Source organism: Amphiprion ocellaris, chromosome 24, assembly GCF_022539595.1.
Source record: "Amphiprion ocellaris isolate individual 3 ecotype Okinawa chromosome 24, ASM2253959v1, whole genome shotgun sequence".
Taxonomy (NCBI): domain Eukaryota; kingdom Metazoa; phylum Chordata; class Actinopteri; family Pomacentridae; genus Amphiprion; species Amphiprion ocellaris.
The window spans coordinates 2,130,953-2,149,538 of NC_072789.1; the positions used below are offsets into that span (position 1 = coordinate 2,130,953).

Below are 18,586 nucleotides of genomic sequence, written 5' to 3' on the forward strand. Positions count from 1 at the left end.
GCATGATACCTCTATTTGCCATCCAGGAACACCATCAGATCAAAATGATTTTTGTCTAACACAAAGAGAAATTAAGCAGAATTTCAAACCAGAGATTTGGTCGTAAACAGCTTTGTCATCTTCACATTGTCTGTTTTCAACCAACAACCTCACATTTGCTCCCATTGACGTTACTTTACAATAAATGGAACCACTTAGAGGTTTTTTCATGCATAATGACGGGTTTTAAAGTGATCCTGAAAGTAAGATAAGATAAGACAAGGATAGATAGGCTGAAGAAATTCTGATATTGCTCATAAAAATTGCAATAACGTGGCAATAAAGAGAGTGGTAAATCTAACCTGTTTAAGGACTAAAAGCTACATAAAATCACATTATTTCACTGTATATATAAATCCACTCAATGCATCAGTATTTTACATATATTTTACTGTTTTTTACTGCCATATTTCCTGTCTTCTTCGTGATCTCTGTCAACAAATTTGAGAAAAGTGGATTTTTTTTGCTCTGAGATGTAGTGAAGTCGAGATGTAAAGGAGCTGTAGCTGGAATTGTACTTCTAATCTACTGCTGCCTAATTGTGTCTTCTTTTCTGTTGTATTAATCATTATTTAATCAGCCTTTAAATCTCTGTTTCTCACAGTTTGTTTTTAAAATGTAATCTTTTTTAAATCAGTGTTGGTGTAATAATGTTCTGTGCTGGAACCCTTTATCTTTTCACTTATTGTTTTTGGTTCAGGTAATGAACTTTGTAATCAGGTGGACATGGCTTAGCCGTTATTATAGGATGATGTGATTATACTTTCATAAATATCCTTTCACAACAAACAGACTGAAGCAGGAAAACACTGAACAAAAATACCCCTTTACTTACTGTAATATAGAAAAATCATTTCCTGGACAGACAAGCTGATTAGATGCTCAACGATTTCCTTTGAGTCTCAGCTCAATAAAAGGTGCCGGGCAGATGTTTTAATGACAAGAATCAACTCTGAACGATGAGTCAGGAAGGGGAGAGAGAGGGTGAGTCAGCAGAAAAAATAGAATGATGAAAGAAAGAAAATTAAAGTGTTATTGAAAAGGTAATTATTAATTATTCTGGTAATCTCAGACTGTTTTTGGGTTAATTGTTTTATTGCAGGGATTACCAATCAAAGATTAGCTCTGCTTGGAGAAAGAGGGATTGTTTCTGGGATTTATTTCCTGGAGATATTTTGGGAAACTGGAACACTTCTGTTTGTACTGCAGTTTGTCCCATTTATCTCAGGACAATTTCTGGAGTCATAAAACAAGCTCAGGTTCACGCATCCCAGGAAAACTAGACCCAGGTGTCTGACTATACTGAGAGGAGATGCTGAAAGTGCTTTCGTGTAATCTCTTGATAGCTGAAGCTGTGCGTTTCCATGGCTGCTGTTGCTGGGCGATCTCAGAGGGAACCCTAATCCTGGAACCTGCTAATGGAAGAGGAGCAGCTGGAGCAGGTTGTTTTCTGTGTTAATCTGCTCAGTCATCTCACTTAACCTTTGCACTGGCTGGAAAAAAGGGCAATTTAAAGTTTGTACATACATGTAGATAGATAGATGGATAGATAGATGGATAGATATGCAGTCAAGCCCGAAATTATTCATACTCCTAGCAAATTTTGACTTAAAGTTACTTTTATTCAACCAGCAAGTCGTTTTTTTTGATTGGAAATGACACAGGAGTTTCCCAAATGATAATAAGATGATGTACAAGAGGCATCATTGTGTAAAAAATAACTTCTCAGCTTTTATTTACATTTAAAGTAACTTCAAGTTAAAATTTGTCAGGGGTATGAATAATTTTGGGCTTGACTATATATATATATATATATATATATATATATATATATATGTCATTTTGTCCTTATTAAGGAGAAGCATTTTTTTGTCAATGAAGATCACATTAAATGAATGATAAATCCAGTCTAGACCTTGTTAATGTGGTAAATGACTATTGTAGCTGGAAATGTTTCATGGAATATCTCCATAGGGGTACAGAGGAACATTTCCACCAACCATCATTCCTGTGTTCTAATGCTACATTGTGTTAGCTAATGGTATTGAAAGGCTCATTGATGATTAGAAAACCCTTGTGCAGTTATGTTAACACATGGATAAAGGTGTGAGTTTTCAATCAATCAATAAAATAGGCCGTATCATTTATTTTGTCAGAGGCCTACTGTTGGACCTAACCATAGTTATGTGAGTAACAAATGTTCCTGGATGCTGGATCCCTGGAGTACATTGTAGTTAAGAAGCAAGTTACTCATCGCCATGCCAAATTTAGCTTTTTAGTTCATTTTTATTTAACCAAAAGGTTTCTTCTGGCTGAAAATTAGACAAACAAGTGACAAATTGAGGTAAGATGACGTGTCACCATCACTCTGGCTTTCAGTTCCTCCACAGGTTCTCGGTGGGATTCAGGTCTGGACTCCAAACTTCTTTGTTTTCTGTGGACCATTTCTTCACTACTTTGAAGTAGTTTCAGATCCTTGTCTTGTGGGAAGGTCCAGTGCTGACCAAGGCCAAGTTTTTCTGTCGACTTCCTAATGGTTTCCTCCATAATCTTCATGTCACCTTCTTTTCTCGTGATGTCGTTTACTTCTACTTGGCCGTAAAACATTAAACCAAAGCATGATATTCCCATCGTCATGTTTAACTGTGAGGATGGTGTTTGTGATGACCAAGAACACCATCTTTCTTTCATCCTTCTGTCCAGACTCAGTTCTTGGCCTCTCGCCACCATTCTTGCCAGAGCAGATTGTACCATTGGCTTCAACCTTTGAGATAATTCACAGTGTAGAACTCCTTGTGCTTTCTGATAATCTTTTATCTGTGGCCACTGGAACTTTAAAACACTTGGACATGAATTTATATCTTATGTATTTTTTCATAGCCGCCTTGATTTTCTTTAAGACAATGTGCAGCTCTCTCCCAGTGATAATCCCTGGTTTCAGACACGACTTTACCACTGACTGGAGAACTACAGCATTATCTGTTCTCAGTTTATTGTGTATTAGAACACTATAGAATAAACTCATTTTAGTTCAGGGGCCAAACTACAGCACGATTTGATCTCAAGTGGGCCGGACCAGCAACTCCAAATTTTTTCCCCTCTGATAATGTTCACATTTAACTAACTTTCTTTTTCGGATAAGATTAGATAATAAAGCGTTATTGTCATTATACACAGTGTGCAATGAAACTGCAGATGACTTTCTCCCTTTCAAACATAGAACATAAATAAGTTAAGAAAATAAAATGAGATTAAAAAATAGCTAAATAGTGGAGTAAAAGCTGTAAATAGAAGTCTTTACAAAAAAGTTGTACAAACAACCTGAAATTTCCGAAGAAAAAGTTAAGTTTCAGCAACATTCAGCCTTAGTTTAGCATTTACACATTATGACTTGCAGACCTACAGAGGAACAAAACATTCAATCATAGCTATCTGGAACTGAATAATCTAGTATTTTACTTTCTGATCAAAACAACTCATCAAGATCTAGAAATTATGTAAAATTTACAGTTTTACAAATTGACAGTTTACAGTTAATGTCTTCTCTGTCATTTTTACACTTGGCAAAATTGGGCCGAATTGGACCCTCTAGCGGGCCGGTTTTGGCCCACGGTCTGCATGTTTGACACCCCTGCTCTAGAACACTGTTGAGGATCATTTGGAATGGTATAGAAGCTGCATTTTCTTCAGATCTTAATAATGTTTAAAGACCTGCCATTACCTCAAGTCTTAATTACTGCAGCTCACATTACGTTAGAGCAGTGGTGTCAAACATGTGGCCCGCGGGCCTAAACCGGCCCTCCAGAGGGTCCAATCCGGCCTTTGTAAAGTCGTCCCATTTTTTGTAATATTTTGTCTTGTGTTTGTTGTTTTTTGTCTGACTTTTGTCATGTTGTATTTTGCTTTATTTGACGTTTTGTATCGTTTTTGTCTTTTTGTGTCATCTGTGTAATTTTTATGTCTCGTTTTTATTTTGTCTTGTGTCATTTGTCTCTTTTTTTGTTGTTTTGCGTTGGATTTTTGTAATATTTTGTCTTGTTTTTGTTATTTTTTTGTCTTTTTTGTCTGGCTTTTGGCATTTTGATCATAAAGTAAAATACTATATCGTTGAGTTCCAGATAGCTGTGACTAAATGTTGTGTTTCTTTGTAGACACTGTGATCTGGAAGTTTTAATGTGGAAATGATAAACTGAGACTGAATGTTGTTGAAATTGAGCTTATTTTCCTTCAGAAATTTCAGGTTGTTCATGTTTTGTAGAAAGATAATTCCTTAAAAGTGAACATTTTCAGAATGTACTTTTTTGCACTAAAACAAAGGAACCATTAGGAGTTGTGGTTCTTATGCTGTGATTTTACTGGTCACTGGAGATCAAACTGGGCTGAATGTGGAACCTGAACTAAAATAAGTTTGACACCCCTGCAGTAGAGTCTTATCATGTCAGTCGTTCTTCCCATTCTGTCCTGCAGGTGGTTTCAGAGCAGCAGTGAGCCTTCATCTCTCCTGTACTGACGTCCCTCAGCATAAAGTTGTCTTTCAGTTTTTTTCTTCATTTATAAAGCGGTGCCTGGTTTGGCACCAGCCTGCATCTCAGATCCTAGCAGCCCACTCTACCTCCAGGCCTCTCAGACTCTTTCCTTTCTAATCGTGCCGTTTGTCTGTCGTTGTTCAGTCTTCCCCCTCTGGCAACACGTATAAACCCCAGCTAAATATCCACCAATTATCTCCTCATTTATATTTCACTTTTGCATGAACTAGAATTTCTCTGTGAAGCACTGTGATAAACTCATGTTGTTTTAAATGTACTGTATAGATGAGTTTGACTTGTTTTTCAGCTAAAATCTCTGATGAAGTGAGTTGCCAGATGTTTTCAGCCACTGCTGCCCAACACTTCTCTACCTGAACCACAACAATAAGACACGCTCTGTAAATCTTCTAAACTGTAAGTACAGCGCCTCTTCCTTTGTTCTCGCTAAAGAACAGAACCTGGGAGTTTGTGAGGAATGAAGAAGGCCGATCACAGGGCGGCGATAGCATGGGAAAGGAGTGTTGATCCCTGCAAATGAATGTTATTGGGTTGGGTTCAGCTGCTTGCAATAATCTCCTGCTGGCTTCTCTCCTTTCGCCCTTCTCCCAGTCAGCGCTAGCTAAACATCAACAGAAGGCTCACGTGTGAGGTCTGAAGCCATGACCAGTCTGTTCTGTTATCATTACTCTGACTGTGTGGGCATTATAGTTTACCTTAGTTGCATGTGAGTGGATCATTGTAATAGAAGGAGGAGGGAAGGGGAGGGAGGAGTTTAGGAGTCTCTGCTTTCTCTCATGTCTTTTATGTCGGTTCAGGAAACACCTGCAGAGTGTTGGGGGCATCTCTCATCCACAGCAGTTCTTTATTTATAGGATATCCTCTTTGTGTCTCCCTCTGCGTGTTTGTGTAAGGGAAAGTCACTGAGCACCCAAACAAAAGGCAACTTTATGACGGAAAATTCAGATTAGAAAACTCGTCAAGCCGGGTCTTGTGTACTAGGATTGCCAGGCACACTTTTACTCTGTTATCTCGACTTGGTTTGAAGACAGTCAGTGACACTGCGTGACTGTACAAGTTGAAAAACACGCGTGTGAAATAAAGACCAACACAGATGAGGAACTGGGAGTATTTGCTAAGGAGTTACGGTTAGATTGCAGCAGATGACTCACGGGAAATTTTCATGGACCCTCCCGATCTCCTTTGAGTACGGAACATTTGGAAAACTGACACTGAACATGACAACCTTGACTGATAACTGACCTTATTAACTACCAAAATGATAGCAGATTTTCCACTTTAAAAAAACAACATTCCTTTTAGATCATTCCACATAATACTTAGAAACCTTGATTACATAAGCTCAAGAACTCGCATTGAAACTTGTCCGTCTGTTATTGAAATGATGTAACTGCAATGTCACGTTTGCTGTTAGACATGAAAGACAGAAATGGGTAAGTTTATATCTTCACAAGGATATTGTAAATTCAAGACATTACAGAGACTCACTTATTGAATATTCTTGTAACTTTTGTATGTATTTTCAAATATTTGGGGTTGATGTTTAGACTACCAGTCAAACGTTTGGGCACACCTTCTCATTTAATCTTTATTTTCATGACTATCTACATTGCACTGGAAAAAATGCCCCTTTCAAAACAAGGAAAAAAAAACTTATTTCCAGGAACTTTTACCTTGAAATAAGTGAAAAAATCTGTCATTAGAACAAATGAAAAATGGCTTGGTAATATTTCTTGAAATAAGATGTGATATTTAGAATATTGAGATCTTAAAATTAGCTGGGAAAAATTATTTTAAGCTTGATTTTATCAGGATTGTCAAGCTTAGGTGTCTTAAAATAAGCCAGATATGCTTTTAAAAAAGTTTTTCACTCAAAAATAGATTTTTGCTTTCATGTAACCTCCTAATTTGAGATGCATGTTGTCTTCATTTACAGGCACCAAAAATATTGTCTGAAAAATATCCAAAAAATCAGCAAAAAATTCCCTAAATTTCTGAAAATCTGCAAAACCTTCAGGAAGAAAATAATTCCAATAATTCCTGAAAAGTTTCCCTTAAAAGTTTTATTTTAAAAAATCCCCCAAATTTGGCAGGAAAATTCTTGTAAATATTTTCAAAAAATAAGTAAAAATCTTCCCAAAAAAGATCCTAAGAATATCTAAAGTGATTCCATATTCATCAGTAAAATTTCTAATATTCCACATTTTCAAACTTTGAAACGGGTCAATTCTGACCCGCAGGACGACACGAGGGTTAAAGCAAAGAAAATTTGACTGAAATTGGCTTCTGCGGAGCACACAGCCAATTGTATGTGCTGTCAGTGTTATGAGCCAATCAGAACAGCGCACTGTAGCTACCCAGCCAATAGCGTTAAGCGAACATGATTTCGGCCAATCGGATGTCTTGGGGGCGGGATCATTGTATGTTTTTTGTTTTTTTTCTCGTCTTTCCGTGCTGCCTGTTAATGTGCCTCAGCGACTACATAACACACCTCGGGGGCTGCTGGCCTCCATGTAACATGTGTCTGCCCTGAAGTTACACCACATAGCTTGGAGCAGCAGGTCTGAAGACAGGGAAAGAGGACGGGAAGACACCGTGGGACACCGGGACACCATGGAAAAAGTCTGTAAAGATGCCAAGACTAACCCGGCAGCGACGGCGAGTCTTCTGTCCAAGGTGTTTTTCTGGTAAGTCGCCCCTGATATTAAACTCTGTTAGCTTAGCGGGGGATTTTTTTTAGAAAAAGATGTTGAACCCGACCATCCAGAAACGTGGGTTTGTTTTATTACTTCACGAACACGGACCTTTCAGTGGGACAGTAGAACCTGGAAGTTAACAGGAACTAGAAGTGCTGCTTGTGGGCAGGAGTTTGTTAAAATGTCACTTCAGGGTTGGTTGTTTCAGTTTGAAAAGTGGCTTTAATGAAGATAATACGCTTCCGGTGCGTGTTTATACTGTACTTTACCCGATGAATCATTTGGTTTCATCATCGCGGATTAATTGAATATTTAGGTCCAGTGCATTATGCTTAATGTAGGTACAGTAGTTTGACTTATTATTAGTATAGTTGGGGAATTAATGATTGCTCTGTTTCATTAAATGTCACAGAGAATGAACCAAAACAACTAAAATTAACACACCTGTGCATTTCCTGCATTAGATAAAAACTGCCTGATCCTGGGTCCACAGCCTCTGTCTGTTGTGAATAAAAATATCTTGGAAAGTCAGAAGAAGTAGAGAAATGGCTATGAAGCAGGGTTGTCAAATTCATTCTAGTTCAGGTTCTAGATTCAGCCCAGTTTGATCTCCAGTGTGCCGGACCAGTAAAATTAGAGCATAATAACCTATAAATATCCACAACTGCACATTTTTCCTTTGTTTTAGTGCAAAAAGTACGTTGTGAAAGTGTTCGCATTCAATGAATTGTCTTTTTACAAAACATCACAAACAACCTGAAATTTCATAAGAAAAATAAGTTCAGTTTCAGCAGTGTTATTCTTCGGCTTATCATTTACACATTACAGCTTGCAGATAACAGTGTTTCCACACAGGAACATAACATTTAGTCACAGGTATCTGGAACTGAATGATGTAGTATTTTACTTTATGATCAAAATGACAAAAGTCAGACAAAAAAACAAGACAAAATATTTCAAAAATTGGACGCAAAATGACAAAAACAAGACACAAAATGACAAAAACATGAGACATGACAAAAGTCAGACAAAAAGCGACAAAAACAAGACAAAATATTATAAAAGTGAGCAACAAAAGAACAATGAACAATCTAGTATTTTACTTTATGATGAAAACAACTTGTCATGGTCTAGAAATTATTTTAAATTTATAGTTTTACTAATTTGCAATCTGCAGTTAATGTCTTCTCTGGAATTTTTCCACTTTGAGGGCCGGATTGGACCCTCTGGAGGACCGGTTTTAGCCCGTGGGCCTCATTTTGGACACCCCTGCTATAAAGGGACTCACAACTACCGCAAATTGGCAGGATGTCCCTTCTGTGTCTCTTTGTGGTCTCGTGTCTTTCTGAGTAGTGGTTCGACATGTGTGTCCGGGTCTTCGGTTAACCAACTCCACATTTCTCACTTCACGTCTAAAGTCATGTTGCTGGCTGCATTCTGCTCTAAAACACCTGGATAAAATGGATTAATGAAATGATGAATACTTGCATTGTCCCCGTGTCTTTATGTTTACAACCTCGTCTATCTTAAACCTGTGTCCTCAGGTGGCTCAACCCGTTGTTCACCACTGGGTACAAGCGCCGGCTGGAGGAAGATGACATGTTCGAAGTGCTCGCTGAGGACAGGTCGGACAGACTGGGACATGACCTGCAGAGGTATGGAGGCCTTTTAAATCAGCTTTCATCGTCTATCTGTCCACCAACAGAAATGACATATAAAATATTGGTGCTGGAAACGACTCGTATCACAGAATCAAAATGCTACTTGTAGGAAGACTGAGTGTATTTCACTTGTTAATTTGTGGTATCAACAGTTTTCAGTTTGTTTATTGCTGACTTAGTACTGGTGTGTTATCAGTTAAAAGGATGCACATGACATCCCCTCTCTGAGCCTGGTTTTGCTCGATTTTTTCCTTCCTAGTGAATCTGAGTTATTTCTCTCCACTGTTGCCAAGCGCTTGTTCAAAGAGAATCTGAAGGAACTTTGAGCTGCTCTGATCCAACAGGCCACCACAGTCAAAAATAATCAGATATGAAAATTCTTGGACTGGATTTACGTGTCCGAGAAGGGAAGAGTAGTGTTGTGAGATGACACGCTGTGATTTGTTTCTACATAAATACAGTTGACATAACTGGCTTGAAAATATAGTTGTAGACCTTTAAACGTAAGGGTTTTCTTCAGTAGATCACATTAGGTTGAGAGCCGATTTTCTTTGACAGTCACTTCGTTTCCAACTGCTGAGCCCCTGAAAAGCTCTCAAGCTGTGCTGTGTGTTGTGTTACTAGGGCAGTTCCCAGCTGAGCTCTCGTATCATTACCTGCAGCATAACTGCGTATTAAACAGACTTTAGAATACAGTCATTTATTGCCTATTTTATTCTGTTTTGATATGTTTGTGTGTTTCACAATGCAACCTAAAACATAGCATGTGAAAATCCAGCCTTTGCAATATTCATAAATTAAAAGTAGTTTGGAGCAAGCTGCCATTTAAAACTGTTGCCGTATCTCTTAATCATCTGTCAATAGATACTTTTACTAACCGGATATTTGTCAGTGGTGAACTGATATCAGTTTACAGCCCATCTGCCACTCACATCCCTACTACTCCCATTCCCAGACACGTGTTTTTGGAAACATTTTAGAAGATTCAAAACTGTTTCAGACTAGTTTCCTTCCAAAGATCCCTTGAAGACCCTTAGGGAACATGTAGGGTCCTTATTTCTCATAAAATTTAAACATGGAATACTTTAGCAGAATATAAATATAATGACACACTATGAATTTTACTGACACTTGTTAGGTTATACTACTGTAAGATCAGTCACATACATATGCAGATATTCCCTAAGTATGAATCTGTGGCAGGTTTGAAGATTCGTTTTATAATCAGAAAAATTATGGGGTGGTTGTACCAATTGGATGCAACCTATGATGATGGTGATCGGATCATTGATCTGTGAAACATCTGACCAAGTCACTTCCAGCTCCTTCCAAACATGATGATCAGATAACTTTACTATAAAGAACATTTTAATATACAGTGACCTACAAACAGAAAGTCATATTTGCCAATATGGTACTTCTAAGTATTTTTGACCATTATGAAGTATTTGGAGACATTGCTCATTGCTTTTCCTAGACACATTGTAATCAAGCATATATTTTATCTGTCATTCTCTTATTGTTTTGATGGCTTTATGGCTACCAAAAAAGTAATGAGTTGGTTAGACCAGGGGTTTCCAAACTTTTAGACGAGGAAATGTCTTCTTGCCTTCGATCTGCACTCCCTCCATATGACATGTGTGTTATTTAAGTGATTTGTAGTGGCCTAAAGAGACTGAAGTTTTCAGTGGTTCAGTAAGAAGCATTGCACGAATGTTTCTTGTTTTCTGCCATGATGCCTGTAGGCAGCCACAGATTAAATGTAGCTTTGTCGAACTGATATTTCTCAGTGGACATGAAGGATGGACATATGGAAAGATAACAGATGAATTAATGCATGTCATCCAAAGAGGATTCCACTTGGCTTTTCTACGGTGGTGAAGGTGGTTAAAACGTTTAAAGAAACAGACAGTGTCATGGACAAACCCCGTTCTGGACGACCAAATGGATCAGAAGAAACTAAAGAACTGGTCATGGCTAAAATTCATGCTAGACCCCAAAAATTACTACCCTAACCCTATCTCTCCATATGTCCATCCTTCATGTCCTCTGAGAAGTACCAGTTCAATTCCTTCTTCTTTCGACAAAGCCAAAACAATTCTAGTTAATGAGATTTTCTAAGTGTCCAGACTTAAAGGACATCCTGTATATTTCTATTGTCAGTTCTTATCAGTTTGCTGCTGGTGAGTTTCCTTTGGCATTTGTAAAAACAAGTCAAACATTTCCAACATTATCAAAAAACTGCAGAGCACAGTACAAGTTGTGATGTTTTATGAATGACAGCTGAAAACAGGCTTCAAGGTAATGAGTAAATGTTTAGATATAACTTCTTACTTTCCTGGTCAGCAGTAGCTCTGCTCCTATTCCGGTCATAAACTCCATGTAAACTCTAACTGCAATGCAAACACTGGGGGAAAGTTGGAGGGAAAGCGGAGTTTTATCAGTTCTTTTGTTTAGACACTGCCGTGGACAGCTTCAAAGTTTGTGTTCTGCCGAGGCTGGTTGCAGCTAACAGAGGGGCTTATTGTCTGCTGTTTATTTCTCTATGAAATTTTAATTTTTCAGTGGTCAAAAGAGCATGAAATACTGTCCTGAATGCAGCTCAGTTCCACTTGTCATGAGTCACTGTTTACTGCTGTGTGTTTGTAATGTTGAAATATGTTTAGATAAGATCACTTTTGATCCGCTCTCTTGACAAGGAAAAGGAGCCAACAGCCATCAAATTCTTCCACGGATATGGATATAATGCATCTATAGAGCACCACAATGAAACTAAATGTCTGAATGTGTTTCAGCTGCACAAAGTCTGGAGAACTGATTTTGTGGCAGTTTGTGCAATTTAATGCCTGACTGGATTGCACATGTCTGGAGAAGAAGAAGACTGGTGATTCTTCAGTTTATTTCTTCTTAATACCAACACAGTTAGCCATGCAAAGACCAAACCCAGCAATTAATGATTCCTACCAGCAGATACAAGCCTGAAATATTGTATGCCTCTGTGCCATAGAGCTGCATTGTTGACCAAAAGCTATTATTGAATCAGACTGTTGAACTGGGTGACCTGTTTCATTAACGAACACACACACTGTAGTTCACTTTGACTCAGTTCCACATATACTGTCCTTCTGTCAGAAATACTTACCAGAGCTAAAAATTTGGATAATCCACTACTGAAAATAGTCCCTACCAAATGTAGTATTTCATTCTGGCTTTTTGTAATATTTTACTGAGCCTCTTTCTAAATTTAACTCTACATTTGTGGCACGTTTTCACCTGGTTCCAGTATAAGCTGCGTTCGTAAGACAGCACAGAGGTTGCAAAGTAGTGAGAAATGGACTGACAATATCAGCTTGGTGTTTCCATAGGACTTGTTGGCCTCATGAGTTAATGGATGCAACAGTAAAACCTGAAATATTTGACCCTTGCCATGATGTAAATATTTGTTTGTGTGTTGCATCTAGTGTCAGTGTTTGAGAAATGTTTAAATATTTACGAAAGGTTTACACTGGTGTCATGGAGAAGGTTTTGTGCCATAGCAGCCATACACTATATTTTTACATCTCACTGTTTGTCACGCTTCTCTGTACATCAGTTCTAGAAAGATATTTCACTGAGCGAGGACACCGACTAGTTTCCCCCCATTATTTATACACATAGCCTGCCTCACCCATCATGTGCTGCAGTATCATCCCTGTTATCCAAAGCTTCTTATTTTTTTTAAAAGAAAAAAACGCACCTTCTACAGAAAAACCAACTCTTACAAAAGCCTCCACTACTGGTCCCTTTATAAACCTTGATCTACGGAATTGCCAGTCGGCTGTAAGAAAAGACAGAATTATTCCAAACACCGTTTAGTTCTTCCGATATTCAGGTACTAGCTGAACACACCAGGGCCAGTTGATAGCTAGATTCTTCTCCTCTGTGGTTCCCCAGTGATGGATCTGCAGAGTCTCTCTCAACCTTTAAGAAAAGACTAAACACCATCTCTTCACTGAACACCTTTATTCCAAGTACCTCCCACGTTGCCTGTAGACACCACGGTTCTATTATCACACTTGAACTGATTTTATGACTCTCATCCAGGTTGGTTTCTCCTGTCTAGATCCTTGCTTGTGTCGCATCTACTCTCGGATGTACATTGCTTTGGATAAAAGCGTCTGATAAATGAAATTGTAGAATAATGCAATAATAATGGAACCAACATTGCATGTTTTTCTAACAGATACTGGGATCGTGAGTTCCAGAAAGCTACCAAAGAGATGCGGACACCACGACTCTCCAAAGTCATCATTCAATGCTACTGGAAATCATATGCAGTGCTGGGATTGTTTACACTCGTTGAGGTCAGTGTCATGTCTGTGCCAAGCTTTGGAATTAAGGTGAATAAGGTGTATATCCACTAAATCTGAAATGATTGTGATTGAGATGACTGATTATGTTGGGTTCTTAGAAGTCTAATGAAATGAAGGATTGACTGTGTTTACTTTTTTCTCTGCTGTCGATCAGAATGTGTATATAATTGTTCACTGCCAAGCTTTAATTGCTATGCTATGATGCTCACCTTTCTCCATCTCTTTCCCTGCACATCAGGAGATAATTAAAGTGGTTCAGCCGGTCCTCCTGGGGAAGATGATTGAGTACTTTGAGACTTACGACCCAGATAACATGACGGCCTTGTACCAGACCCTCGGCTATGGAGCTGGGTTGTCTGTCTGCGCCATCGGCCTGGTGCTGATCCATCACCTTTACTTCTTCCATGTTCAGAGGGCAGGCATGAAGATCAGAGTGGCCATGTGTCACATGATCTACAAGAAGGTGAGCAGGAAGGCCTAATAAAAGAACACAAGTTTACAAATGAAGGGTACCAAAGGAAAATTCTGAACCCTTGTGCTTGGCGCCTCCTGCCAAGTTCTGCCATGAAATCCTTTCAGAGCTGTGTTGGAGGGAAAGCCATAAAAGCAGGATAAAAGTGATAAATTCTGAATTCATTGTTTTGTTTTTTAGGCTCTGTGTCTGAGCAGTTCAGCCATGGGAAAGACCACCACAGGCCAGATTGTCAACCTCCTTTCCAATGACGTCAACAGGTTTGATGATGTAGGTGATATTTAAAAGAAAAGTTGTAACTGATGCAATGTCCAGCTATGGCACAAAGTAGCTGACCAATAACTTCACACATTGTGGGAATCTTCCATGTGATCAGTTCTAGTTTACAACCAGGTCTTATCTCCAGTATCACATCTCTTACTCTTTAGATGCATTTGCCTTTAAATGTAAAAATACGTAAATGAAATGCAACTACAGAAATATATATATATATATATATATATATATATATATATATATATATATATATATATATATATATATATATATATATATATATATATATATATATATGATGCATAAAATAAACACATGAAAGATTTGTTGAAAGTGAGAAATAATTGCATTTTAAGACAGGATTGTTCAGATTGTATGACCCAAGCAAGATTTAGATTAAAGGTGGTTGTAGTGGGAAAAGAAATGTGACTTTGTGTTTTAAAGATGTACAAATTTAAGAAAATGGGCTGAATTCCAATTACAGTGTCTCACGTCAGCACCGTCCTGACTGCATTCACTCAGAGCAACGCTGGCAAATCTCCTCACCAGCATGAGGCTCAGGCTTAATTACACTCTGAGCGCCAAATCCAGTTTGTCTCATTGGAATGTTGAGTTTCATTTTAATCAGTAGGGCAGAGCCTGCTGTGAAAAGCACAGTCTCCAGAAGGTATTTTGTTTCTTGGCAGTGAGATGATAATCACACCATGTCCCCCCCTACTACTGGTGTGGATTAAAGCCTTCCGAGAGAAACTGTAGAGGGACTCGATTGCCTGTAAAGCTGCTCAGAACTGAATGTTAGGAGAAAAGCGGACATGTTTCTTCAGAGGAAACCTTCACTGATGATGTTACGGCTCCTTCATAGTGTGTTCTCTTCAACAGGTGACCATCTTTCTGCACTTCCTGTGGGTGGGGCCCCTCCAGGCAGCTGTTGTTGTGGGGCTGCTCTGGCTTGAGATTGGTCCTTCATGCTTGGCAGGCATGGTGGTCCTCATGTTCCTGATGCCCACCCAAACCATGGTTGGAAGACTCTTCTCAAAGTTCAGGTAAAACACAGACACAAAATATGAGACCAGATACTTTAGTTATTCTGAGACCTGTGTGGCCGACCTTTGGTTAAGCCTCTCCTCCCCACGTTAGTGTTGCACCACCTGTCGGTAGTCCATCTGAAGGTGGAGAGATTGGTAGACTAGGTTAGCTCTAACCATGTCTCAGAAGAACTATAAAGTATAGCAGTGTTTTTAACATCTGGAGGACAACGCAGCACATGTTTATGTCAGTATTTTGAACTGCTTTATATAATTATTTACCCACTGTTTTTAATCTTTAAAGTGAAATGTGCCTGGTTGAAACAGCGTGTGCTGCCTGTCTCATTATTCTGAGAAGTCTGTGTGGGCATGAGATTTTACATCGACGATTCAAGTGGCCCACAATTCAGCTCTAACTTCATATGCAGCTTTCTTTTTATATGCTCAATTATCTGTTCCAAAGTTCTCTTGCATGTGGTGGGCAATTTGGTGGAAGTCATCACTGAAACTCAGGCCAATGGATTTCCTGACTACCAGATAGTCTGTATAGAAAAAAGGAGGTAATGGTTGAATCCTCTTATTGAAGAGCTAAATCCAATTTGACTGAGAATTCTGACTCTGGCAGAGCTATAGTTACAGACTGTATAGTAGTGAAGTGACTGCTTGTCACCTTATAAACTTAATGTTTCACTGGCCTTTTTTCGCAAATTAAATGAAGGTCGAGAATGATTCCAAATGGTATCATCTCTCAATAATCATGTCATTTCTAATGTCTAATCAACAACTAACTTTTAGGAAAACTATATTGAAAATATGCCCCAAAGTAGAAATTCAACTATAGTGAGTACACCTGTGATCTTTACACTCAAGTTGGAAAACCTGTGATCACTAAAGCAAGCGCCTGTGATTCTAATTAGCTGAACTGCATGAACGTGGTTGTAGAATGACCTGTGGACATCACACCTTTCTCAGTTTTGGACCTATGGCCTGTATGTGTCTCCATCATGGCTCTACGTCTCAGAGAATTTCCAGAGTAAATTAAAGTACCTGAATGTGAGACTTCAGTTGAAATGCAGTTGCATTGGTAATCGGCAGAGCTGCTTTGCCCATTGCGCTGCTTACACAGTCTAGGTCTATAAACAGACGGTCAAGTTCTTCAGACTTGGCACAGGGGTTATCAGTGGAAATCAGAGTTTATGGGACAGTTGAAGGTTCAACATCAACCTCTATGGACAGCATCCAAGAAAAATACCTGTGCTTGCTGTTTGGTACAAAACTGCAGCTTTGATAGCTACTGACATGTATTCTGTTTGTCATGTAATAAAACTGCTTGGTTCAGATGGAGTCCAGTGTGTTTTGTACAAACCTGACCAGGGAGTTGGAGAGTGTTGGTGCTGCATAAATGGAAACGGTGTTGTATAGGTGACTTTGATAGACGGGACCTTGAATGACTGTAGATACACCAAAATAGTGGTTGACAAGATGCCTCCTAAGTGCTGTACTACGATGCAAGAACCTAAAGATCTCCATGGTAACTGATGCTGAGGAGTGGGGCTGAAATGATTCCTCGAGTTATTCGATTGCTAGAATCTCTCGAGGCAAAATTCTTTGAATCGAGGCTTCGTTTAATTCCACAACATACTAGACCCCAGGTGACTAACTGGACCCAGACTTCATCCTGTAAAAACTAGGACCTATAATCAATAAATTATAAGGGGGTTTTATATGTGACAGGGCACGTCTATTTTAATTGGTGCAGCTGTTCTAGTGTTTACGGCGTTGAGCAGAACAGAGGCTGAACTCCGATGGCAGTTTGACATATTTAGGCTTTCTTTGTGTGAGTACTTTGTGGCCAAATCAACGTGAAATTAATGTTACCGATTGAATATTCTCTGTAATAAATAATAATAATAAATAACATATTCATGTGATTTCTGCATCACCAACTAAATATATGTCTGGTTCCCATGGCTTTGGATTTTAGTTGAATACCCCTGTACTATATATACATGATACTCCTGTACTATACTATATATGTACAATACTCCTGTACTATACTATATATATACACGATACTCCTGTACTATACTATATATACACGATACTCCTCTACTATACTATATATGTACAATACTCCTGTACTATATTATATATACATGATACTCCTCTACTATACTATATATGTACAATACTCCTGTACTATACTATATATACACAATACTCCTGTACTATACTATATATACACAATACTCCTGTACTATACTATATATGTACAATACTCTTGTACTATACTATATATACATGATACTCCTCTACTATACTATATATGTACGATACTCCTGTACTATACTATATATACACGATACTCCTCTACAATACTATATATGTACAATACTCCCGTACTATACTATATATACATGATACTCCTGTACTATACTATATATGTACAATACTCCTGTACTATACTATATATACATGATACTCCTATACTATATATGTACGATACTCCTGTACTATACTATATATACACAATACTCCTGTACTATACTATATATGTACAATACTCCTGTACTATACTATATATACACGATACTCCTCTACTATACTATATATGTACAATACTCCTGTACTATACTATATATATACACGATACTCCTGTACTATACTATATATACACACGATACTCCTCTACTATACTATATATGTACAATACTCCTGTACTATATTATATATACATGATACTCCTCTACTATACTATATATGTACAATACTCCTGTACTATACTATATATACACAATACTCCTGTACTATACTATATATACACAATACTCCTGTACTATACTATATATGTACAATACTCCTGTACTATACTATATATACATGATACTCCTCTACTATACTATATATGTACGATACTCCTGTACTATACTATATATACACGATACTCCTCTACAATACTATATATGTACAATACTCCCGTACTATACTATATATACATGATACTCCTGTACTATACTATATATGTACAATACTCCTGTACTATACTATATATACATGATACTCCTCTACTATACTATATATGTACGATACTCCTGTACTATACTATATATACATGATACTCCTGTACTATACTATATATGTACAATACTCCTGTACTATACTATATATACACGATACTCCTCTACAATACTATATATGTACAATACTCCTGTACTATACTATATATACATGATACTCCTGTACTATACTATATATGTACAATACTCCTGTACTATACTATATATACATGATACTCCTGTACTATACTATAGATGTACAATACTCCTATACTATAATATATATACACAATACTCCTGTACTATACTATATATGTACGATACTCCTGTACTATACTATATATACACGATACTCCTGTACTATACTATATATGTACAATACTCCTGTACTATACTATATATACACGATACTCCTGTACTATACTATATATGTACAGTACTCCTGTACTATACTATATATGTACA

General features: G+C 37.9%; 1 protein-coding gene across 2 annotated transcripts in view; it reads left to right on the plus strand.

The window, feature by feature from the left end:
- The first annotated feature begins 6,553 nt into the window (after positions 1-6,553).
- abcc4 (ATP-binding cassette, sub-family C (CFTR/MRP), member 4) overlaps positions 6,554-18,586 on the plus strand; it is a 38,391-nt gene continuing 26,358 nt past the window's right edge. The window contains exons 1-6 of one of the 2 annotated variants that reach the window (XM_055008701.1): positions 6,554-7,270; positions 8,824-8,934; positions 13,163-13,283; positions 13,531-13,755; positions 13,945-14,034; positions 14,920-15,083. In XM_055008701.1, coding sequence (XP_054864676.1) covers positions 7,197-7,270; positions 8,824-8,934; positions 13,163-13,283; positions 13,531-13,755; positions 13,945-14,034; positions 14,920-15,083 — 785 coding nt within the window. In that variant the 5' untranslated portion in view covers positions 6,554-7,196. The remainder of the gene's footprint in view (positions 7,271-8,823; positions 8,935-13,162; positions 13,284-13,530; positions 13,756-13,944; positions 14,035-14,919; positions 15,084-18,586) is intronic. The other variant, XM_055008700.1, reaches the window with a different exon arrangement.